This window comes from Oncorhynchus masou, chromosome 1, assembly GCF_036934945.1.
Source record: "Oncorhynchus masou masou isolate Uvic2021 chromosome 1, UVic_Omas_1.1, whole genome shotgun sequence".
NCBI lineage: Eukaryota > Metazoa > Chordata > Actinopteri > Salmoniformes > Salmonidae > Oncorhynchus > Oncorhynchus masou.
The window spans coordinates 62532168-62558823 of NC_088212.1; the positions used below are offsets into that span (position 1 = coordinate 62532168).

The 26656-nt window shown below is 42.1% G+C and overlaps 1 protein-coding gene across 1 annotated transcript; it reads left to right on the forward strand.

The window, feature by feature from the left end:
- The first annotated feature begins 1159 nt into the window (after positions 1-1159).
- LOC135547583 (cadherin-5-like) lies at positions 1160-25960 on the forward strand. Its single transcript, XM_064976711.1, has 13 exons — positions 1160-1308; positions 12052-12130; positions 15241-15462; positions 15592-15871; positions 15967-16083; positions 16252-16419; positions 16606-16784; positions 17214-17464; positions 17560-17693; positions 17848-17957; positions 18059-18161; positions 21793-22038; positions 22873-25960. Exons 3-13 carry the CDS (start codon positions 15241-15243, stop codon positions 23361-23363), a joined length of 2301 nt encoding a protein of 766 aa, XP_064832783.1. The 5' UTR covers positions 1160-1308; positions 12052-12130; the 3' UTR covers positions 23364-25960.
- The last annotated feature ends 696 nt before the right edge of the window (positions 25961-26656 follow it).

Sequence of the window (26656 nt, forward strand, 5' to 3'; positions counted from 1 at the left end):
CGAGGATTCGATCTATGCAACCATTCGGTTACTAGTCCAACGCTCTAAGCACTAGACTACCTGCCACCCCAAATACACTGTATCTTCTAGCACAATGAGAGCAGTACAGTGAGAGCATTTCATGCAGACCATTCATAACCATTCATTTCTAATTTATATGTAGGACAGTCAGAACTCCTAACCATTGCAGATCACACATCCATTTGTGGTGCAACAACCGGCTAAACCCGTCCTGGACTCAGCCATCTTGTCTATCTCAGGAACAATCTGGCTAACTGTCCCTGAATTCCGTCCAATTTCCCAGCGTGCCACTCCACGACAAGCAAACACATCAGTGATAATTATACAGCCCAGCACTCAGCCTCTTCAAATAAAACAGCCAGGGCCATTTTGGAGACGCTCCAACAGGGGCTGGGAATGTGCAGACAGAGACCCAGAGTCAGAAGAAAACCGCTGATGAAGGCGTATCAGACACTTAAATGGTAATCAATGTCTTCATCCAAGGATCCTCTGATTATTTACAGGGAGAATCAAATGGTTAAATGCCTCAACACTATCCCTGCTGTAAGCAGGACTGCCATAGATAAAATAACTGCAACGCATTAAAGATGCTGTAATGGAAAATAAATCCACAAGATGGCGACTGCGGGCTTTGTAGAATTCCAGTGCATAATCTCATAATAACACTACATGTCTGAAGTACTCATTTGTGTATCACCCTCTCTACAGTACAAGAAACTGAGTCTTAGGCTCTGGTATTTCTGCATCTTTAAAAAAAAACAGCTAATGGTGTGGGATTGTAAATTGAATTGATTCATGTTGAGAATCATGCCAAGCAGAGATTAGTAACAACCACAGGGGTCCAACAATTATACTCCTTTAAATATGGACACACACTTAAAAGAGGTCTACTGTATTTCACAAAGACATGATGGACAGCTCGCAAATTAACCTTGGTTATTTTAAAAGGAAGTAACTAACTCCCCCATTCCCTCCCATGTCTTTTTTTGTTCTTCCTTTTTCAGTGTGCTATTGACCTTATTTTCATGTGTGCAAGAACAAGGGGTATTGTTTCCTTCTTGGAATGTTAGAAGGGTGGGATGATGGAACAAAGAAAATCACCTAGACTAGACAGACACTCTGTGCAGCGGTTTAATCAGATCCCCTCCATGGGATTGGGGCCCAACTTAGTCTGGAATAAAAGCTATAAACAGGTCGGAAGGTGTGGAGACTGGAAAGTGTGGGGAGAAGTGGCTTTAGCCAAGCAATCAAGAGATGAGAAAAGATAAAGGGATTAAATATCTCACGGTAATCTTCCACTTTGCATGGCCTGCATGGGTTTGTAGTCGTTTGTATTTTTCATTTCTATTGTCGATACTGTTGTTGATATGAGGGAAGGAATGAAAAAGAGGTAGTGCTAATGAAAGACGTATTCCGATTAGAGGAAAACATCACGCCATAACATCATAATACCTACAGTGCCTTCAGAAAGTGTTCACACCCCTTGACTTTTCCCACATTTGGTTGTGTTACAGACCGCATTAAAAATTGATTTAATTGAGATGTGTTTGTCACTGGCCTACACACAATACTAAATAATGTCAAAATCGAATTTTGTTTTTCTTAATTTTTTACAAATTAATGAAATGTCCTGAGTCAATAAGTATTCAACCTCTTTGTTATGGAAAGCCTAAATATGTTCAGGACTAAAAATGTGCTTACCAAGTCACATAATAAGTTGCATGGACTCACTCTATGTAATTTTTAATGACTACCTCATCTCTGTACCCTACAAATACAATTATCTGTAAGGTCCCTCAGTCGAGCAGTAAATTTTAAACCCAGATTCGACCACAAAGACCAGGGTGGGGTAAATGGGTAAAGAAGAAAGAAACACACACTAAATATCCCTTTGAGCATGGTGAAGTTATTACACTTTGGATGGGGTTTCAATACACCCAGTCACTACAAAGATGCAGGCGTCCTTCCTAACTCAGTTGTCAGAGAGTGAGAGATTTCACCATGAGGCCAATGCTGACTTTAAAAACAGTTACAGTTTAATGGCTGTGATAGGAGAAAACTGAGGATGGATCAACAACATTGTAATTACTCCACAATACTAACCTAACTGACTGAGTAAAAGGAGGAAGCCTGTAGAGAATTAAAAATATTCCAAAACATGTTTCCTGTTTACAACAAGGCTCTAAAGTAATACTGAAAAAAATATATCCTGAAAACAATGTTTGGGGCAAATCCAATACAACACATTACTGAGTATCTCTCCATATGTTTGAGCATAGTGGTGGCTCTATCATGTTATGAGTATGCTTGTAAACCTTAAGGACTGGGGAGTATTTCAGGATAAAAATAATAAATGGAATAGAGGTAAGCACAGGCAAAATCCTAGAGGAAAACCTGGTTCAGTCTGCTTTCCACCAGACACTGGAAGATGAATTCACCTTTCAGCAGGACAATAACCCAAAACACAAGGCTAAAATATACACTGGAGTTGCTTAACAAGAATAAAATAAATGTTCCTGAGTGGCCGAGTTACAGTTTTGACTTAAATCTACTTGAAAATCTATGGCAAGACCTGAAAATGGTTGTCTAGCAATGATCAACAACCAATTTGACAGAGCTTGAAGATTTTTTTAAAGAATAATGGGCAAATGTTGGAAAGTTCTTAAAGACTTACCCAGAAAGACTCACAGCTGTAATCACTGCCAAATGTGCTTCTATAAAGTATTGACTCGGGGGTCTGAATACTTATGTAAATTAGCGATTTCTGTATTTAATTTGAAATACATTTACAAAAATGTCTAAAAACATGTTTTCACTTTGTCATTATGGGGTATTGTGTGTATATGGATGATGTTTTTTTTAATGGTATCCATTTTGAAATCAGGCTGTACAACAGCAAAATGTGGAATAAGTAAATGATTATGAATACTTTCTGAAGGTGCTGTATATCACCCTATTCCTCTAAGCCTCTACTGACTCCCATTTAGTCTGGGGATACTGTACTGAACACCTATTCACTCAACAAAGGTTCCCTTTCATAAACGAGCAACGGGTCAATGATCCAGCATCATATTTTGAGGTGTGCAACAAGGCACTCCTAATGACCTCAAAGCATTGAGAAGGCAGAAGATGTAACCTCAGGTTTACTGTGGTAGACGTATTCACCAGGGAGCCAGGGGCACTTCACGCTTGATGAATATGTGGAGCATATATACATGTACTATGTGTGGCAGACTAAACAGTACCCCATTGCTATTTTTACTGATTAGCACCCATTAATAAGACTATTAATTCCAGCCCCTAAAAAGAAAAGCCCTTTCTTTGAGCAAACCACACAACTCCAGTCCACAGGAGGAGAAGGAGGTAATTTCTACCACAGACTGATATATACCAGGTAATTTGTAATAATCTTTTCCAGTTTTTGTTCCATGTTTTAATTGATAAGTGTGTTAGGTTATTGAAGTGCTTCCGACGCTCTTCCTCTAGCTCAGTTTCTCAGACACAATTTTATGCCTGAAATTGGGGACACAATGAGGCAGAGCGAGTGGGTTTAATTTTATTCTTATGTTTGGCATTCATTATGCATGAGTTTGTGTTTTGCATGGCTGTAACTTCATGGTGAGTGGGTAAATTGGAATGGAGTGCCATTCGCTCTTTCTTTCTTTCTCTCGCTCTGTATTTTTCTCCCTCCCCTCCCCCCTCTCTCTCTCTCTCTGAGGGTAATCTGTTACCAACCCTGAGAGGGACAAACAAAAATGATTCATTATCCTCTCAAATAGCTTTTATCTCCTAGGCAGAACCATTTGATTATTTTCTATCAATGAGCTTTGCTATCAGCACAGCATCTTTGTGGATGCAAAAGAAGTCTTATTGTGTCATTAAAAATCCACTGTGTTCGAAAGCAATTACTCAAGTTAAAACGACTCCCTCTCTCAGGCAGAAACCAATGGGAGGCAAGAGCTTTTCAATGTCTAGAAATAGGAAAATAATGACATTCATATGCAGGATTAATTAGGTATTTTTATAGAGATAATCCACAATCAGTAGGAGTTTGGTTTATTTATTAATCATGCTTCAATTAAGACTGCGGCCTGCGGCTACTGACAAAGGGCTTGAGTATCCTGCCTCTGTCCGTGACTGTGTCTAATAAGTCACTAACAGCCAGCTCAACCTTTTTCCCCCAAGCTTTCGGGGACATTCACAGAAATATCAGCTCTTGTGATGTTTCTGTTTGTGTTTTCTCTCTATTGTGGTGTCTCGTGTGGCATATAATAAACAAAAACGTTATCCCTTTGCCTTGAGTCAAATGTAGAAAGGGTTCAACTGTGGCTTTGGTTTGGGCTGGGCAAAGCACTACAGCTTCTAAATCCATACATCTAAAATTCCACTTAAGAGGCACACATTTCCTCTCCAATTACCAGGGTCCAAAACGTTTTATTTTTCCTGGAAATATTGGTTAGAAAATGTAGGCTACAATGCTAAAGTGGATCAAAATCCGACACAAATCATTTCCCCGTTATCAGTCTTTGGATGTCCACTCTAATAACAGGCTTAAAAGTATTTTCTACGGATACCGTGGATGATCCCAACCTTCTATAAACAACAAGGGAATCCATCCTGGTCAAATTACTCCCCTGAACACGCCAGATAGGCCAGCTGCTGTTGTGTAGCTATAGGATCAAAGAGCTCTCCAAACCTAACGTTTCAATTTAATTTATAAAAAGCTTATAGCAAAGTGAATCGGACTTGACTGAAGTGTTTCATTTGAAATCAAAGAAAATACTTTGCACTTTCAAACGCTGCCATTTTCAGCCTCAGTTTAGCCTATATATTGTTGTGGTTCAGAGGCTACCCTGTGTTTGGCTACAGTAAGTTACAGGATGATAATATGTAGAGGTAGAAGAGCAGTGCAATGAAGCTTGTAGATATTGAGATGAGGTGACGTAAAATAATGTTTATCACTGCTGTGAGCGGGGACCAGGGATTTGTGTGTCAGTATGTGTGAGGAAGATTGAGGGTAACCCCCCTCTCACTCTTCCCTTCCAGATGGAGTCCTCTTTACTCTGTGTTTTGGATGACTAGGCCACTAAATTGGGTTTTAAAGCTGCAGAAAACATACTGTAGTGATCCTTTCGATATTGATTCAATCTTCTTTAATAGTCTGATAATCCCATTGCTTGTCATATCATCCTTGCATGAGTGACCATCATTTCAATTTTACAAGCCTTTTCAGAGCAGATGGAGTCAAACAAAATAACATTGTCAATAACCTGTTAAGGAACTCTATGGAAATAACTTGTACTATTGAATATTTAAATTGGATATGAACAAGATTGGAGAGGTGATAATCTGATTTTGAAATGTCTGATTAATTAACTGCCAAGTCACTTCATTTTGCCAGGTAATAATAAAAATAGGTACATGCAGATTGTAATGTAGAGGTAACTTTTGACCAGCAGTGGAGGAATGTTGTTGTTGTGCTAGGTCAATCCCACTTCCTCCTATTGAAACAGTAGCTACATCCCCCCTTAGAACCTTTAACCTTGATCTTCTTTGTTGAGAAAATGGAAATCCCTTGGATGGCACACAGCTGGCCAGCTGAGAACTTATGTTCCCGCAGATACAGAGGCAATTATGCCAGTGACAGAGAGATTGTGACACAGTATGTGTCAGTCTGTGTTTGTCTATGATGGATACATTTTGGCTTACGTGTTTTTGTCTGCATTTGTCTGTGACTGAGTCTGTGCGAGGGTGCATGTGTGCGTGCCTGAGTGTACGCATCAGTGTGCAATTAGACAGCAAACAAGCAAAATGCATATACTTCAAAGCAAACCACTTCCCACAACAGACAAACATAGCCTACGCTGATAAGCTAAGAATTATGTTGATTCTTTGTTCTTTTCCCAATCCGAAATTAAAAGGCCGGCTTTGTGGGCTGCCCAGCACATTGGCCAGAGAGGTTATGTTGCAGAAAACAACTGCAAGAGTGCAAATCTGCTCCCTGATTAAATGTAGAGAGCAGATAAACCGCTACCCGTTGTGGCCACTTTGAGAAGGTTCAAACACAGAACATGAGCTCCCGATTAGTTTGGGAGGAAGCCGAGGCTTGACACTACGGAAAGGACTGTGAGGGCTGGAACTGCTTGATTAGGACTGAGCAGATGAGATTACCAGAACTACTGATTTTCCAAATGTGTAATAAGACAACAAAAAGTCTTTGTAGTGTAGCTGATGTGAGGACAGGGACGTGAGTCAGGGCATACATTATACAGTACGGACCTACAGTATGCATCATGGGAGTTTGTACGTCATGAGTTAAAGGCAGACTACCCCAAATATTCTATGCTGACTATTCAAATCAAATCAAACTTTATTTGCCACATGCGCGGAATACAACAAGTGTAGACTTTAACGTGAAATGCTTACTTACAAGCCCTTAACCAACAGCGCAGTTCAAGAAGAAGAAAATATTTACCAAGTAGGCTAAAATAAAAAGCAATAATAAAAAGTAACACAATAAAAATACAGGTGGCACCGGTACCGAGTCAGTGTGCAGGGCTACAGGCTAGTTGAGGTAATCTGTACATGTAGGTGGGGGCGAAGTGACTACGCATAGGGTGGGTCAATGTAAATTGTCCGGTGGTGATTTTTATTAATTGTTCAGCAGTCTAATGGCTTAGGGGGTAGAAGCTGTTGAGGAGCCTTTTGGTCCTAGACTTGGCGCTCCGGTATTGCTTGCCGTGCGATAGCAGAAAAAACAGTCCCTAACTTGGGTGACACGTCTCTGACAATTTTATGGGCTTTCTTCTGACACCGCCGATTATATAGGTCCTGGATGGTTGGTCCTGGATGCACTACCCTCTGTAGCGCCTTACGGTCAGATGCCGAACAATTGCCATACTAGGCGGTTATGCAACCGGTCAGGATGCTCTCGATGTTGCAGCTGTAGAACATTTTGAGGATCTCAGGACCCATGCCAAATCTTTTTAGTTTCCTGAGCAGGAATAGGCTTTGTAGTGCCCTCTTCACGACTGTCTTGGTGTGTTTGGACCATTCTAGTTCGTTGGTGATGTGGACACCAAGGAATTTGAAGCTCCCAACCTGCTCCACTAAAGCCCCGTCGATGAGAATGGGGATGTGATCGGTGCTCCTTTTCCTGTAGTCCAATCATCTCCTTAGTCTTGGTTACGTTGAGGGATAGGTTGTTATTCTGGCACCACCCGGCCAGGTCTCTGACCTCCTCCCTATAGGCTGTCTCGTCGTTGTCGGTGATCAAGCCTACCACTGTTGTGTCGTCATCAAACTTAATGATGGTGTTGGAGTTGTGCCTGGCCATGCAGTCGTGGGTGAACAGGGAGTACAGGAAGGGACTGAGCACGCACCCCTGGGGAGCTCCAGTGTTGAGGATCAACGTGGCAGATGTGTTGCTACCTACCCTCACCACCTGGGGGCGGCCCATCACGAAGTCCAGGATCCAGTTGCAGAGGGAGGTGTTTAGTCCCAGGTTCCTTAGCTTAGTGATGATCTTTGAGGGTACTATGGTGTTGAACACTGAGCTGTCCAGGTGGGAAAGGGCAGTGTGGAGTGCAATAGAGATTGCATCATCTGTGGATCTGTTTGGGCGGTATGCAAATTGAAGTGGGTCTAGGGTTTCTGGGATAATGGTGTTGATGTGAGCCATTACCAGCCTTTCAAAGCACTTCATGGCTACGGACGTGAGTGCCACGGGTCTGTAGTCATTTAGGCAAGTTGCCTTTGTGTTCTTAGGCACAGGGACTATGGTGGTCTGCTTGACGCATGTTGGTATTACAGACTCAATCAGGGACATGTTGAAAATGTCAGTGAAGACACCTGCCAGTAGGTCAGCACATGCTCGGAGCACACGTCCTGGTAATCCATCTGGCCCCGCAGCCTTGTGAATATTGACCTGTGTCACGCCCTGGCCTTAGTATTTTGTGTTTTCTTTATTATTTTGGTCAGGCCAGGGTGTGACATGGGTATTTATGTGGTGTGTTTTGTCTAGGGGTTTTGTGTAGGTTATGGGATTGTGGTTTAGTGGAGTAGTCTAGGTAAATCTATGGTTGCCTTGAGTGGTTCTCAATCAGAGGCAGGTGTTTATCGTTGTCTCTGATTGGGAACCATATTTAGGCAGCCATATTCTTTGAGTGTTTCGTGGGTGATTGTTCCTGTCTTTGTGTTTGTTGCACCAGATAGGGCTGTTTCGGTTTAACGTTTATTGTTTTTGTATATTGTTCATTTATCATCTTCATTAAAGATGTATAAAGATAACCACGCTGCCTCTCTTTCGACAGAAGAAAACCGTAACAACCTGTTTAAAGGTCTTACTCACGTCGGCTACGGAGAGCGCGATCACACAGTCGTCTGGAACAGCTGATGCTCTCTTGCATGCCTCAGTGTTGCTTGCCTCGAAGCGAGCTGTCACGCCCTGAACATAGAGAGCTGTTTATTCTCTATGTTGGTTGGGGCGTGACAGTGACTAGGGTGGTTTATCTAGGTGATTTATGATCTATATTGGCCTGGTATGGTTCCCAATCAGAGGCAGCTGTTTATCGTTGTCTCTGATTGGGGATCATATTTAGGCAGCCATTTCCACATTGTGCTTTGTAGGATCTTGTCTAGGTATAGTTGCCTGCGAGCACTACTTTGAGCTTCACGTTTCGTTTTTTTGCTTTATTGTTTTTGTTCTTTGAGTTTCTCTTAAAAATAAAAGGATGGAAACATACCACGCTGCATCTTGGTCCCCTCCTTATAACGATCGTGACACGAGCATAGAAGTGATTTAGCTCGTCTGGTAGGTTCGTGTCACTGGGCAGCTTTCGGTCATAAGAGACGGTAGCAGTGACTTTATGTACACAATAAGTTTTTTTTTAAAGTTACATAAAATGCAAAAAAATACAAAATTGCACAATTGGTTGGGAGAATGTAAAACATCAGCCGTGTTCTTCAGTGCCATCTTTAAAAAAAGTAAATACCTTCTTTACAAAGTCTTCAAGGGTAAATACAAAGTCCTAAAGGCACATTCCGTATAATGTATGATTTCTGCATCTGATTCCTGATTTAAATGAGCTATGTTGGGAGTAAAATATCAATTGACATATGACAATTATAATATCTGTTGGTTTTATTGGTCCTGTTTTATTGGTCCATTTTTGACAAATGAAGAGCTTTCTCTTGTTGTTACCCATAATGCATTGTCTGTGCAGTTTGTTTTTGAGAGAAGGTATGAAGGGCAAAGTGCAACACCATGATGAAACGCTATGGCAATTTTAACTCTCTCAAGTCTAAAAACCTGAAGGGAATATATTCTGGGAATTAATGGTTTCAATATGTGAGTCTAAGGAAAGCAACATGAAAGCGTTGCCTAAGTCTATTTTCTCAAACAACTAAGCGGCTTTCTCTTTCATTTTTTCAGAGCATCGCTTCAGGTTTCTTCAACTCCACACATCTCACTATCATAAAAAAACAAGCCAATGTCATATGTGTTTGGATTGTTGTTGGAGTTAACAGTGGAGTGCAAGCTTGTTTTTCGTTTTAGAGAAACTGTACCAAAATATAGTGAATTTGTGAATTATATCCCGGTCAAAGCAGTCAAATAAAATGTTTTATTACAGCACTACATCGTTAAAGTGGTTATCCGTTGAACTGTCAAGGTAACATGACCTAGATGTCATTTTTAGTTTACACAGTTAGACATTTGATATAATTACTTTCAGTGTTTAAAAACATGGCACTGTACATTGTATTCCTTACTGAATGTATCCAATTCCCTATTTCCACTCGATTGTATCTTTTACTTCCCTTTATTTAGAGTGAGCATCCAGCCACCACAGTCTAGCTGAGCTGAATTAACACTGACTGTATTGGAAGCATAACATTTTCCAACTTGAATACTTAACCAGTGAAGAGGAACGCTTCCAACATGTTGCATAATTTACCATGATCTCCCCCCAACACCAGATCTAGAGTGCATTGTAGGCACCATCAGTAAGCCCTGGAAAGTGAGAGGGGCACAACCCTCTGCATCAGGTTGGTGTCATTGAAATAACCTCTCGCTGGCTGGATTGACGATCCGAGAAGCTTGAAAAGTGACGAAAGTGGGGGGCAATCACAGTCAGGTAGAATCATGGGGAGAGAAAAGAAAACAACCCTCTACAAAAAGCAGCACAAAATAATCCAGTGGGGTGTCAGTTCAATGCTTAAAATGTTGAAGAATGCATAGTGTTTGAGATGGGACGGGGATATGTTTTGATCTGGGATGGGGGGGGGGGGGTATAAAGTTGGTTCCTTCCCATATCTCAGTCACACAGCACACCTCAGGCACATTCGCATTGAGATCAGTCAGATGAGTTCTTGTAAACTGTACGTCACCACCATTCTCTAAGGGGCTATGCAGCGTACTGCTTGCCCAAAGCAAATGAACTATGGCAAGAACCCTGCTGTTTTTAAAGAGCACACTTCACAAGGCATTGACTCCCCTTCGATGGCTGTGATGAACATCAAGGATCACACACCAAGGACTGGACAGGGTTAAACACTGTCTCAATGGTCAAGACATCAGTGTGACACAACCACTATCTGACCACTTGAAACAGAAATTACTGCCAAAATGGAAAATGAGAAGAACTTCCAGTAATATCATTAGGTCAAAGCACTGCTGCATTCCACTGAGCGTCCTCTGAGTATTACAGAGGAACTTTCATTACATTTCCCAGACACATGAAGAGTATCTGAGTCTCTGCATAGGCTACAAGGAAAATCCTTAAGCACGGTCCCGCCCCTGGGAACCCTGTAGATTCCCATGACTATATCTAATATCTAAACAGCTGAATAGCTATGTGCATAATATCATATCTCTCTCTTTAAGTGTGCAACTATATACAGAATATATCTACAGAAGAAGCAGATCCCCTCGCTCCTACCATTTACAGCTAGAACCATGACCCCTGCTGTGACAGGATGGTGTAATTTTCTTGTAATACAGACCCCTATAATTATAATAATGGCTGCTTTCTTTTGAGAGTCCATTACCAGAAGGAAATACCTACAAGTAGCCATCAAAGAATGATTTGAAATGTAAAGTGAGGTCAAAGCAGGTGAATAACGACAGAATAATAGAACAGTAAGAGACACGGAGAGAGACAGGAGGGTGATTTGCTGCTCCCACTGCAGGGACGGCTATTCTAGAGCTACTTGTCTGTCTGCTGTCTGATCTACGAAAATGTTGAGAAGAGTTACGGTTGCCAAGCAGGAAAACAAACAAACAAAAGTCAAATAGTCTCTCTCTCTCGCTCCCCTAAGGTATCATCCTTGGTCTTCTGTCAAATAGGCTTGCCGTCTCTTTAAAACTAATCTCACTAAACTGACTGCCTCCCTTCAGCTCTACAGGGTACAGCTCCAGTCCAATTCCCCAAATTACAGATGATGCTCAAGGGACAAGCGAGAGAGTACTGGAGAAAGCCCACTCATCTCACTTACCGACTTAGACAAGATCTCAGAGGCAGATACGCCGCCGTAGCCCTGAAAAATGCAATACCACTATGTGGGAAATCTCATGGGATTAACGTCTATAACCTGTTTATCATAAACTTTGTCCCATAGGTATGAATAATGAATCTCTTTGCTTTCTCTCCTTCTTTTTGTGTTTTCATCAAGAAGGCGAGAGCAGAAATGTAATGTTTCTCACACCGCTCTGCCCCTCCACGCACCACAGTCTGCCTGCCTCTTAACATGTGGCTGGTGCTCTCACCGCCTCCTCCAGTCACTTCAGCAGCGACGTGCGGCGCTGTGATACACGCATCGCATGCCTCCCTCTCCCCCCTCAGCCCAGGCTCTGCTCTTCAGGCTGCAATTAGGAGAGGAGAGGGACTATAACAGGAAACGTGACCAGGGGAACTGGGCTGATCTCTGTGGCCACTGTGCTGGCCTGGAAGTTCTTAGTGCTCCCCTCTGAGAAGAGAATCTGACAGGTCCACAGCCAACAGCTAACATTACTAATGCTCTTTCACCCAGGATCTACCTGTGACTTATACCTGCCTCATACGCATTGGACGAGCTAAAAAGCAGGAGTTCAGAAAATAATTAATCTCTGGTAAGTCATTCCAGTCATTTATACTGTATGAATTGTTTTGTTTCTATTGTAATTTTTGTTAGACATTACATTTTATAATTTGTGTGGACACGTATAAAATGTATGATTTAAATACCACATCGATACAGTATGTTGTATCTTGTTGCGTCTCAAACGCATATAATCTATCACCACAATGGACAACAGCGACTGATTTGATAACGTTAGCCCCGAGTGCAAGGCTGAACCCTCGAGACAATTTGATACCAGATTGACTATGTTGATGTGTGCTACACTAATACTCTGTAGCCATGAGGGAGAAATAAATCAAAAGAAATCCTGAAACCATCTGTGCATCTTGAGTTACACAGTAGTGTACAACGTATTGAGTCTTGTATTCTATGACGTAAGTGTAAGGTAACTCAACCTCAGATATCGTTTTCCTTTCAAAAGTAGGCAAACATAGCATTGTATTAATTTACCTATACCAGATTTATGACAGTGTTAATAACATTGAATTGTTTCGATAGATCAAGATGCAGGTGCTCCAGGACTAATTGTCGAGACTTGAAATGATGACAATGAAGCCGAACATACAGCCGAACACTAGGATAGCAGTTCAACTAGTCAAATAACATCTAATGACACTGAACTAATCCTTATAGCAAATATAATGTCAAATAACTGTGGTGAAAGAGCTCGAAGAAGCGGTGTGATAGATAGACACTGTCTGTCAGACTCAGAGAATAAGTGCTGCCAGAGAGAACCAGTGAGTCCAGTGTGATATTGGGTGGGTGAAGCAGGGCTGAGGAGACGGCTCATCAGTGACAGACGGAGTTTCCTAGAGGAGTGAGTAGGCAGACAGATTATTGGAAGCTGCTATGTGATTAAAGCTGTTTTAATCTACAGCGGGCAAACACACACACCCACACACACATATTGTACGTCACTTGATTCTACAGTATCATCACAGTATTGAGGCTTGCTTGATAGTTGATCTTGGATAGACAGAACTCAACATAATGTGTATGCTGAGTGCTTGCCTTGATAGTACCAAATATTGCATATTTTTCAACTAATGTTACAGTACAGTATATGATTAGAGATTGCAGGTGCATCAAGTCAGGTTGTATGACTATATCCATTAACTGATCAATTGATAAGGTGAATTCACCAATTTGTAAGTCGCTCTGGATAAGAGCGTCTGCCAAATGACTTAAATGTAAAATGTTAAATGTAAATGTGGATACTCCATATAGCTTTGTGTGCTACTTGGGGTTGGAACACAGCACCAATTGTCTCAGGCATACCAGCCTGTGAACTGTGAGTCATAGCCTACTAAGATGAATTCAAGCTGAATAATGTACAGCGTATTTCAAAATACAGTACGTATTCCTCTTTTTTTCTACATGATTAGCTGCATTATTGAAAACTTCAGAAAAATGTCTACATGGTCATCAAATCTGACATTTGTATAGACAGCATATAAAATGGCACAGACAGAGAAATTGACTTTCAGTTATCATTGAATGGCATTCAAATGAAAGGTCAATGGACTCGCTTTGAGGAGAACAAGAAACTGATATTCTGGATATAAGCTTGCCTGTCATTTAAGAGTTCAAATGGGATTGATCCATTTGAACTAGGTATAGCTGAGGCCCTGAATGAAATACTTTACCATTGTCTGATAGCATCCTACCTAAACCATCTAATTTAACACATTGTTTAAAATCCCATTGTTGTCTCCTTAACTCTCGCTACTGCTCAAGAAAATTGTCAGAGAAAGAGAGAGCCAGAGCGACTGAGAGAGAGGGGGAGAAAGAGAGAGGGGGAAGAAGACGGGGGCAGAAATTGAATTGCAGGAAGGGTGTGAGGCCACAGTAGCAGTAGCTTAATGATGACCCTTCATTAGAAATGGGAATGTTATTTCCCAAAGGCATTGTGTTTACACTTCCTCTCCTTGATAAAAGGCCAGACATCATGACCTCACTGGGAGGACTCACTGTAAGTACCCAGTAACAGAACAAGGAGATATTTTAAAAATGCAATTTTGGACATAATGGGCCATCCATGACTACTAAAGACAGCTGCAAACAGTGACGATTGAGGATGTCTATCTCTAAAGTGCCTGGAGTTGAAAAAAGTTATCTCTCCTTTAGGGGATAAACTTCAGGGTGTGGCAGGAAGGACATTGAATGACGCACAGTTAACACATACGATTAGGAGTAACAAGACAACCATATATAGGAAAGTTTGTTTGACTCTTTACATTACAGCACAGAGTCAATGTTTTCCAATATTTTATTTTATTTATTTATATATATTTTTACCCCTTTTTCTCCCCAATTTCGTGGTATCCAATTGGTAGATACAGTCTTGTCTCATTGCTGCAACTCCCATACGGACACGGAACAGGCAAAGGTCGAGAGCCGTGCGTCCTCCGAAACACAATCCAACCAAGCCGCACTGCTTCTTGACACAATGCCCGCTTAACTCGGAAGCCAGCCGCACCAATGTGGAGGAAACACCGTACACCTGGCACGTTGTCTGCGTGCACTGCGCTCGACCAGCCACAGGAGTCGCTAGTGGGACAACAAAACGTGATAAGATATTTACCTGCCAAGTTCATTACCTCAAAGGCCAAGATAAGCCTATTGTCAGTGTGGAGAATATAAGAGACGTTCTTATCTGTGCTATATGGGGTTGTATTGAAAGTAATTTGATCGTAGTAGTTTTTGGACTTTAGAATATGATATTAAGCTATTTGGGAACATTTATGAACCATAATCCCCCTCATCTTAATATCCACTGCTTAAGGGCTGGCAACAATAAGAGTGGAATAATCCAGATAAAGGATATTATCTGGGATGGACTGCTTTAATGCTTAGCTATCCTCTTGGCCACAGAGAAAGTGTCCATTAAATAAAGTGTCCATTCAACTTTTCTAGCGGAAAACTCCCAAAAGTGCCAACCCTGCCCACTGGGCATGCCAGTCAAGCTTAATTAAACACACCTGAAGTAATAGCTAAGCAATTGAAAGAAGACAAATATTTTTTGAGCTAGTAGTGTTGCCTGAGGCGTGAGTGGTCTCAATGGCCCAAATTTAATTATCTGCTTCTCCCTTCCTTCAGATGATGAGACAGTCTGCATGGAGGCAGATGACGGCACCAGAGCTGTGGATGGGTCTCTTTGCCTTGGCCCTGACCCTCAGTCTAACCATGGCTGAACATATGGATCAGAGGCCAGCACTCCAAACCAGCCCAGTTCTCCACAGGCACAAGAGAGAGTGGTTGTGGAACAACCTTTACGTGGAGGAGGAAAGGCCAACCTACTTCCAATATTATCTTGGAAAGGTATGTCATTGTTTTACCTTGGAGGCTCAGGTAGAAAGCCAGAGAGTTGAATGAGGATATACAGTAATGATATATCTGATAGATCAGAATGTCTTATCTTAACATTGCCATCTGTTTTTCTATTTGTAGTTAAAGTCAACGAAGTCTGGTGACAGGACACACTATGTCATTGAGGGAGAAGGTGCCAACACAATCTTCAAAGTGGATGAAAAAGGAGACATCTTTGTCACTGAACGATTGGACCGAGAGGTGAAAAGCAAATACCATCTAAGTGCAAAGCTGGTTGATACCAGCAACAAATTGGTGGAGAAAGTGGAAGACTTTGTGATCCTGGTTACTGACATCAATGACAATGATCCAGTGTTTACTAAATCGTTCAACGCTTCTATCAAAGAGAGATCCAAAAGAGGTACAGGAGGTTAAATCCTAAACACAGGGATGGTTATGCTGGATATTAAAGAATGCTTTTGCTAAATCACTTCTCTTTATTTCTTCCCTGTGTAGGAACTAAAGTGATAGAAGTCACAGCCACTGATGCAGATGATCCAACAACTGCAAATGGAGAACTTGATTACAAATTATTAGAGGGGGGAGATTTCTTCAATATAGACAGCACAACAGGTAGGAGATGTTCATTCATTGGAACTCATACGTCATAAAGTCCATTGTATCTTCATCTCTTTTCAATATTCTTTCCTAATAACCCCATATTCATTTACTGTTGTATTCATGTCTCTGAAGATGCACGAGTCATGAATTTAAAGACTAAATGAATGTTCTTCATTTCAGGGATTATCACCACCAAATATGAGAACCTGGACCGTGAGACCCAGAGTAGCTATGTGGTTGTGGTTCAAGCCCAGGATCTGAGAGGAATTAAACAAGGGGGCACCGCCACCACCTCTGTCAGCATCGCAGTCAGTGACATCAATGATAACATAGCCACATTTACCAAAAGTAAGGGCAAAAAAGAACATCCCTGACAGCTATACAGTTAAAGCACATTGACAGTTATTGGTCTTATAGGAGATAAACCTAAATATGAATGATTGTTACTGAATTCCTTGTAGCAAATTTGGGATTATTCCATAATGTTGTCCCTCAGAAGCTTCTCTTACTAACACTTAGTGTCTTTTTCCCTAGGTTCCTATGTATTTAGAGTGAAAGAGGACATGAAGCGGGGACAGAGAATAGACACCATGGTCCTGGAGGACAGAGATGAGATCCAGAATAAAGACCCCATCTTCACCATAGCACCTTCATCTGACATTTTTGAAATGGAGAGCAGTCAGATCAAAGACGGCAACCTCATGCTGAAAAAGGTATTTCACTCATCCTAAACTGTTACTTTTTTTTATCACAAAAAAAACGATCCACATTTTTGTCTCTATAGTGCAACCAGGTTTAATGCTTTCCGAATCTGTCCTAAACTCTACTGTAGATATGAGCATTACCGAATGACACATAACACTAAACTATACAGTAGCAGACACTAAAGAAATAAGACCATGCACTCTCTGAAGCACATATGAAAATGAATGTCCTTGAAAGACTCCTTGAAGACCATTATTAAGTCATGAAAATTAAACTACTTAAAGTATTCTGCGAAAAAAAAAAAAGTATCAGTACAAGCCTGTACATTATAGATAACGATGTAGGGAATATGTATGAGAGTGACACATTTGCTGAAGATTTATACATATAGTACATGTACTGAGTCTTTTCCTTAAAGTTCCTTAACTACTTTTCAGGGACTGGATTATGAAACCAAGAGCAGCTACACATTCTTTGTGCATGTGAGGGAGAACCGCTTGCAGTCCCCTGCGGATAATAAGGACAATCCTTTGATCAAGGCCCAGGTGACCATCCAGGTGCTAGATGTTGATGAGCAGCCAGAATTCACCAAGAGCATCTACAACTTTAATGTCATAGAGGAAATGATGGTCAATAATATTGGAGTCGTTTCAGCCAGAGATCCTGATCAAGCCAACAAGGCCATACGGTACTCCAGCATATTCAAATGCTACTGATGCTAGAATTAACAACACTTCTTTTCTGAGAGGTGATTTCCACAACGTTTCAATGTGCCCTCTACAGGTATTCCATTGAGGACAAGGACAGTCCCATTGGTATCAACCCCATAACTGGACAACTTTTCACAGTGAGGAAGCTGGATCGGGAGTTAGTAGCCAATCACATGTTCCAGGTTAAAGCTAAGGAGGAACCAAATGGTATGACATTAGCCATCATCTTTAATCTTATTAACAGCAAATACACATTTATTGCGTGAAATGTAATTAATGTCCAAAACATTTTTTATCTTAATAACTAGTATGGTTTAGGTATTTCCCAATAATAAAATAACGTTTCCCATCTCCTCTTCAGGACTGGAATCTTTTGTGAATGTCAACATACTGGTCATTGATATCAATGACAACAAACCAGAGCTGTCCATTGAAGAGATATTCGTTTGTGAAAATGATATGGCTGGAACGGTAGGATTTTTTCCAGAGTTAGACGTCATCTAAGCCATCAATCATTAAACTTTTCTGAAACTTGCATTAAGTCTTTATTTAAATGTATTCCCCTCACACAGGTGATTGGGACCATAAGTGCCACAGACAAAGATGATCATTTGCCCGCATTCAGCTACACGTTGGTGAAGCCGAATGGCAACTTTTCAGTCATCGATAACAACGGTGAGAGAACTGATCATTTCTATGCATGAACATGTGACAAGTAGCACCTTTATTGTGGCACCTTAAGCTGTGCAGGCAGACACATTCTACTAATGTTAAGCTGTTGGTTGGTGTGAGAGGCAGTGAGGTGGGTATCACAGGGCCAAGGTGAATGGCTGGTTCAGATATGTGCTCAGGATAGCACTGTGCTCCCCAGTGGTCGAGGAATCAGCCTGGGCAGCGCTCCGTTCTAAAACTATCTGACGTCTGAACGTTCTCCATCTAGTCGGGTGGAAACGAGAACAGCAACAAACCGCTGAGAGCCCCTGAAATATTCATGATGTACAAGCTCTTTAAAACCAGCAGCCCTTCATTACATATTTGGAGAGCAACAGTGACGGCCTCAGAGGCACTCTGGCTGGGGAACATTTTCAGTGCAGCGCTGGGGTGGCTTGGTCCAGTCTGTGCTGCCTCGTTGGCTGCACTGCATAATGAACTGATGTGACATTTCACCATGTAATGATCAGCCAGGAACACAGAACACTGGGAGTAGGCTGCACATTAGCCCAGTGCAACTAGAGAGAAGGTCATAGCAGCGGAAGACCAGAAGAACAGTGAGAATTTGTTCTTACATTAGTGATGACATGCATGTCAAGACCATATCTCTAGCTTTGATGTTCTGTATACACTACAGTACATCCTTCATAGGTTATATACTGTAACTCTACTAAAATGAGGCCAACCAAATTGAACATATAAAATGAGCATACTCAGTTTCTATCAACATATACTGGCACCTAAAGCTCATGGAGATAATCTCACGTCTAATCCACATGGGACTAACCATGTGGAAAAGCCTAATTCTTATCTCGAGGTTTTGAGCACATTCAATTATCTTGCTTTGAGGATTCTTACCTACTGCGATTTTAGGGATTTTGTTAGTGCGGAAATGTTTCACTTACACATAAACCCTCAGATTCAACTGCTTATTAGACCTATATCTATCCTGCCCTGCCTATCTAAAGTCCCTCGCTACATATTCATCGCCAGACCCACTGGCTCCAGGTCCTCTATAAGTCCTTGCTAGGTAAAGCTCCGCCTTATTTCAGCTCACTGGTCACGATAACAACACCCACCCACCCGTAGCACGCGCTCCAGCAGGTATATCTCACTGGTCATCCCCAAAGCCAACACTTCCTTTGGCTGCCTTTCCTTCCAGTTCTCTGCTGCCAATGACTGGAAAGAATTGCAAAAATCATTGAAGTTGGAGACTTATATATCTCCCTCACTAACTTTAAACATCAGCTATCTGAGCAGCTAACCGATTGCTGCAGCTGTACACAGCCCATCAGTAAATAGCCCATCTGTCACAATCATTTGGAGATGGATTGGACCAAGGTGCAGCGTGGTAGGCATACATCTAACCTCGGTGGCGGCTCTGGTCCGGGACGTAGACCCCGCTCCGCTTGCTGATCCCTCCGGGGAAACGGACCGTGGATCGTCGCCGGGGACTCCGGACCGTAGATCGTCGCTGGGTACTCCGGACCGTAGATCGTCGCCGGGGACTACGAACCGGAGATCGTCACTGGAGGCTCCGGACCATAGATTGTCGCCGGAGGCTCCGGACCGGGAACCCTTGCCGGAGGCTCCGGACCGCAGACCGTCGCCAGAAGCTCCGGACCGCAGACTGTCGCCGGAGGCTCCGGACTGCAGACTGTCGCCGGAGACTTTGGACTGCAGGCTTTGGGCCATGAATCGTCACTGGAGACTCCGGGCCATGTGTCGTCACTGGAGGTTTCGGGCTATGGATCGTCACTGGAGACTCCGGGCCATAGATCTTCACTGGAGGCTACGGGCAATGGATCATCACTGGAGGCTTCGTGCCATGGATCATCACTGTAGGCTCCGGGTCATAGATCATCAATGGAGGCTTCGTGCCATGGATCATCACTGGGGGCTCCGGGCCATGGATCATCACTGGAGGCTTCATGTGTGGAGCAGGCACAGGACGTACCAGGCTGGAGACACGCACTGGAGGCCGGGTGCATGGAGCTGGACACAGGATATACTGGACCGTGGAGGCGCACTGGAGGTCTGGAACGTAGAGCTGGCACAACCCGTCCTGGCTGAATGCTCACTTTAGCCCGGCAAGGGCGGGGCGCTGGCACAGGACGCACTGAGCTGTGAAGGCGCACTGGCGACACAGTGCGTAGAGCCGGCGCAGGATATCCTGGACCGAGGAGGCGTACTGGAGACCAGGAGCGCTGAGCCGGCACAACCCGTCCTGGCTATATGCTCACATTCGCACGGCAAGTGAGGGGAGCTGGCACCGAGCACACCGGGCTGTGAATGCGCACTGGAGACACCGTGCGTATCACTACATAACATGGTGCCTGAACGGTCACACGCTCCTTAAAGCGAGTGCGGGGAGTTGGCTCTGGTTTGAAACCTGGCACCGCCAACAACCCCATGTGCCCCCCAAAACATTTTTTGGGGCCTGCCTCTCATGCTTCCTTCGTGGTCGCGAACCCCGGTGTCGTCATTGTTCCTCCCTCGCTGCCTCCGTCTGCTCCCATGGTGGGCGATCACTTCCGGCCTGGATCTCCTCCCACGTCCAGGATCCCTAACCATCCAAGATATCCTCCCATGTCCAGGATGTCTGCTCCTCCTGGCCATGCTGCTTGGTCCGTTTGTGGTGGGATCTTCTGTCACGATCGTTTAGAGATGCATTGGACCAAGGTGCAGCGTGGTAGGATTTTACTTTTATTAAAATGACACCGAAAAAAACAACAAAATACAAAAAGCAAGATGCAGCGTGGTATGTTTCCATCCTTTTATTTGGAAGAGAAACTCAAAGAACAAAAACAATAAAGCGAAAAAATGAAAAGTAAAGCCACATGCAGTGCAGAAAGCAACTACACACAAACAAGATCCCACAAACTAAAGGTGGAAAAAGGCTGCCTAAGTATGATCCCCAATCAGAGACAACGACAGCTGCCTCTGATTGGGAACCATACCCGGCCAACAAAGAAATAGAAAGACTAGAATGCCCACCCAAATCACACCCCGACCTAACCAAATGGAGAAATAAAAAGGCTCTCTAAGGACAGGGCGTGACACCATCCAATCTACCTACCTCATCCCCATATTGTTTTTATTTACTTTATTTTTTGCACACCAGTATTTCTACATCATCATCATCTGCACATATATCACTCCAGTGTTAATTTGCTAAATTGTAATTACTTCGCTACTATGGCCTATTTATTGCCTTACCTCTTCACACCATTTGCACATACTGTATATAGACATTTTTTTCCTATTGTGTTATTGACTGTATGTTTGTTTATTCCATGGGTAACTCCGTGTTGTTGTTTGTGTCGCACTGCTTTGCTTTATCTTGGCCAGTTCACAGTTGTAAATGAGTACTTGTTCTCAACTGGCCTACCTGGTTGAATAAAGGTGAAATAAAAATTGAAGGTAGAAAAAATTAGGTAGATGCAAATGTTTGCACCTAAGTCAATTGTAGCTAAGATCAGTCCACCGTTGGAACCAATGCTATGAAGACCCATGTAATGTATAAAAATGTCCTCCAAATCTAACCATGGCAAACCTCTAATAACTAACATCGTTTTATGTCCGCCTCTCCTAGACAACACATCTAACATAGTGCTGAAACATGGAGGCTTCAGCCTGGAGGACTCCAGGGATTATGTAATAGAAATTGGGATCAGCGATGGAGGCAGGCCTCCCATGAACAGCATCACCTCTCTGCCTATCAAAGTATGCAGGTGTGACAACAAGAGGATCCACACCCAGTGCAAAGCAGCCCAACTCAAAATGGGTGTCAGTGTCCACGCCCTTATTGTTATACTGGTGTGCATCCTGACTATTCTGGGTGAGTCAATTTCTCCTCTACAATATACAGCCATCTCTATTTTAACTGGCATTCTACCACACCGCTGTCCCTGATTAAGACATGTTGTGAAATAGAGCAATCGTCTAAGAAATAAAAAAACAGAGATCATTAAACAAGGTACTTCAGCTCAAGGTGTAAAAATCAAGATGTATTTACGACACAAGGACAAGGATAGGTTTATTAACGATAAAAATGAACAATACACATGATGGGGGATGTGCAACTAATTTCAATCTATTGTTTGTTTATTTTTGGGGGCAAAGTTGAAGAGTTTTACCTCAGTATCTGATTGGATAAATAATATTCAAGAATGCAGGACAAAAGAAGTAAATAGTGGAATGAATGGGAATCATTGAGCTGAATATTCTCTTTGATAATTTCTCTGCTGTCTTGGGAGAAAGCCATTTGTCATATTAGATGAGCCATGTGCCAGAGATGTTTTATCAAAAGCTCATATTTGAAGCAGAGAGCAATCGCACTGCTGCAGTAGGCTTCTACAAGAGCAGATAATGTGGGAAAAACATGAGAAGAATGGGAAGGCTAATGAGAAGATGATCAGTTATTCGGCTGTCTTGTTTCCAAAGACACAGAATGAAGTGATGATTAACTATTAAACATTGAAGTCATTATCATACGAATCCCAAAGAAATATACTGGAGACCCATTCGACAAAATATTTTCTCACACCCAATTTAATTTGCCTCATGAAATATATATATATATTTTTCCCCTCCGCTTCTATCTTTTTTAGTACTTATTAAAACCCCAAACTGTGTGACATGGATATTAAACATGTTTTCTTCCTCGTTCCAGTCATAGTGATCCTGATCGCTATGAGAAAACGTCACCAGAAGGATGCCCTGGTCACTCTGGGTAAGAGTGAGATCCACGAGCAGCTAGTGACGTACGACGAGGAGGGCGGTGGGGAGATGGACACCAACGGCTACGACGTGTCCATCCTGACCTCAGCTCGGAATGACGGAAGCATGAGCATGAGGCAGGGCCCCAGCCTTTACGCCATGGTGAAGAAACCGCCAACCGCGTGCAAGGGAGACATGGCCGTGATGATTGAGGTGAAGAAAGACGAGGCTGACCATGACAGGGATGAGATCCCCTACGATACCCTGCACATCTATGGCTACGAGGGGCCAGAGTCCCTGGCTGGTAGCCTCAGTTCCCTGGATAGTTCCTCCACTGGCTCTAACCTTGACTATGACTTCTTAAACGACTGGGGACCTCGCTTCAGAACCCTGGCTGAGCTCTACGGGGTGGATGGATCTGAGGGAAGTGACTCCCCGTATTGAGCACACTGAGCCTAAAGACCAGCAGGCAGGATGTCTCTCAGCTCTCTCAGCTCTTCCTTTGACTAAAAGCACATCGGGATTAACTTCTTCCACTAATCCGTCCAATCATAGCACACTATGATAGGGTCCACTCAAGCGTGTGACAATTTTAAGTAATTCTCTCTTCTTCTCGTTCTTTTTCCTCTTCTTCTACCTCTTGTTCCTCCTACTCTTACTTCTCCTTTTTCCACTCTTGTCCCTTGTTATTATTATTATTCTATTATTATTTTAAAGAAATAGTGCTTTTATTTCCTTTTCTTTCATTTTATTTGTTTCTGTCACATGAATATGACGACAAAGGGAAATAGATTTGGTGTAAAGAAAACCGTTAACATTCCACAACTGTGCTTCATTTATTTGTTTCACATTTATTTGAGGTTTCAGAGGAGATTAAGAAAATATTTGATTTTTTGTCCGATTACTCTCACAGAAATCTGTATCCCTTCATTTTGATTTATTGTGGGTTTTTTTTAATGGTTGACTAAACCAACTGTAGCTATGTAGAGAGGGTGGGTCATTCAGTGAGTCACAGTGGCAGTTGTCTTTCAGACAGAATTACCCTTCTCCCCAAGAGCTACTATTGTCCAGGGAGCCCGGCAGGAAACAATGATAACAGAAGCTCTGAAATAATTAAAGTCTTTCCCCGTGTATTTGACAGGACTCATCAACACATCAATTGTTGTGGATAAAGCCCAAGTCTCTGAGGTCCACTGTAACAAAAGTATTACAACCAACTCAGGAAATGTGAAGTAGCTCAATAGTCCTTTGGATGACCACAAAGTTATCTGAATAACTTTAACCTTTCATCCTAGAGCTACTGCTTCAACATTCCGCTTCAACATACTGCTTCAATATTCTTCTTCAACAACTGCTTCAACATACTGCTTCAACATACTGCTTCAACATATTGCTTCAACATACTGCTTCAACATACTGCTTCAATATTCTTCTTCAACATATTGCTTCAACATACTGCTGCAACATACTGCTTCAACATACTGCTTCAACATACTACTTCAACATACTGCTTCAAAATTCTTATTTAACATACTGCTTCAACATACTGCTTCAACATACTGCTTTAACATACTGCTTCAATATTCTACTTCAACATAGTGCTTCTGCTCCATTTGCTGAAACAGCTTAAAATAATGAGGGCAATCTACACAAGATCAAGTTTATCATTATCGCTATTGTCCTTCTTGACTGAAGACATAGCAAAAAGAGAGCAAAGGTTTACCCCTGTTTTCGTTATATTCCATTTGATTTCAAATGTGGACTGTTTGTTGTATACTGAAGCTTTGCCTACATGGGACCACTTCTCATAAACCATGGATACAATATGTGGAAGCCATCTTACCACTTCCCTGTCTGGATCATATACATGGAGAGCTGGACCCCCATCCTTTTTAAACACCAGAGTCCGCCCCTACACATTACCCAAACAAAACACTGGAATCTGCTTCCTGCACATATGTGTGTGAGGAAGCCCTCTTCCTGTCGTGTTATCTTTTAAAGTAAAGCAACACATTGCGTCCCGTTTTCCTGTTTTCCTGCCTGGGAAAAATCCTCTGGAGAGGGCAAAATAGATATAGAACAATGTAAGAGCCATGATGGCTTTAACAACAAGCAACATTTAATTTCTGTGTTGACCATCTACCAAAGATCAGTATGGTGAAACCTCGGCATACAATAGATGCCACTGGTAAACTGTGCTGTAATGTTGTGTCTCTAGTACTCCATTTCTATATAACATACCTGATCTACTTCGTTCCATGCTATTAATGATCATTGTCTGCGCACAACTCTATTCTATTTCACAAGCTCTTACTGTTAGTGGTGCTCTTCTGTAAACCTTACGGCAATAAGTAACTTGGCAATACGGGATCCATGTTATCGAGATTGTGAGTACTGGAAATATAGTTGTCTACACTGTATATAGAAATGTGCCTGAATATTGATACTGGCCTCACCTTTTGAGTTTTTTCAAAATTATTTTACTTGACACTGGTCTTTGTCTGCTGAGTGTAAGTGTAAAATATGTCGTTTTTTTACACTTGTAGTTTAATTGATGTGTAATTGTGCATTGATTGATGCTATATGTATGTGTGAGTCTACCTGTGTAAATACACTTCAGTGGGTGTCAGTATTGGGCACCAAAAGGAGAAGAGAAAACATTAAAATGCATTCCTTTTGTATGCAGCTAGGTCATTCTGTAAGAGAGCAATATGTGCCTTGGTTGATGATCATTCTCTCGATGGTGAACACAATCTTTTCTATGGTTTGTATCGTGTAAAACAACAACTTTTTATTTAGAACCAATTTTGTATGTGTAAAATAAACGTAGCACTCAAAAGTCCAAAAAGTGAGCTTTATTGTTTAAAAAAAATGCAAGAAGGAATAGAATAATATTATACTAAATGGAATTGAACTGACTAGTTTAGCATAGCATAGCTTTGATACTTGGTACAAACTATGGTCCGCTCTACGTTTTGGTTTCTGTGTTTTTCTGTAAGATAAAGAACAGTATCATACTGCCTTTATAGCCATCTAAGTTGGCCTCTTGTACTTGTAAAGTCATTATTGTATGAGAGGGTTATCTTCAGGTGAGGTTCAGTCTTCAGATCCAACAGCAGCTACAGTCCCTGAGGTCTAGAAAGTATATGGGAGGACTGGGTGTGTGTGTGAGATTGCAAAGATAACAGAGAGACTAGGGAAAATAACTCAGTGATGTCATGCCTCAAACCCCCGGGACTAAAAAAAACAGCCAGCAGGGAACTTCCTGAAGCTTCACATGTCCTTACATTTTTTTAAAGGCCCAGGAAAGTGTTGGGCCTCTCAGGACCTCTGATATATGGTGAGTGCCACTGTGCATTTGGGCCTTATGAGTCATTGTTACTAGACTGAGAAAGCTATGTGCTTAAAATACTTTGATTCGTTACAGTTGGGTTCTGTATCATGGACCGGAAGACGATAATGAAGATCTTCCTTGGAGTCTTCAAGAAATATTGCATCACATTTTCCAACGTTCAGCAACCAAGTGTCCCTTTACTATCCTCGTTTGCACTGTGAACTGAGGATTGTGAACCTTGAGCAAAAATCTCTTCATTTACAGCACAGGAAGTCCAAAGGGGCAAATTAGAGGGAAAATGTGTCATTTTGAATGTTTGAAGAGGCCACAATTTGGCAAAAAAAACTATTAGTTAGTTACACTCAGCTATGGGTCAGTTTTGGCTCCCGAGTGGCGCAGCAGT

What these genes read in the sequence shown, in the direction of transcription:
- LOC135547583 (XM_064976711.1), top strand. Translation starts at nt 15,241, where the DNA reads ATGATGAGACAGTCTGCATGGAGGCAGATGACGGCACCAGAGCTGTGG. An exon ending in CAATATAGACAGCACAACAG is followed by an intron (nt 16,084 to 16,251) that starts GTAGGAGATGTT and finishes TCTTCATTTCAG; the next exon opens with GGATTATCACCACCAAATAT. An exon ending in CAAGCCAACAAGGCCATACG is followed by an intron (nt 17,465 to 17,559) that starts GTACTCCAGCAT and finishes TGCCCTCTACAG; the next exon opens with GTATTCCATTGAGGACAAGG.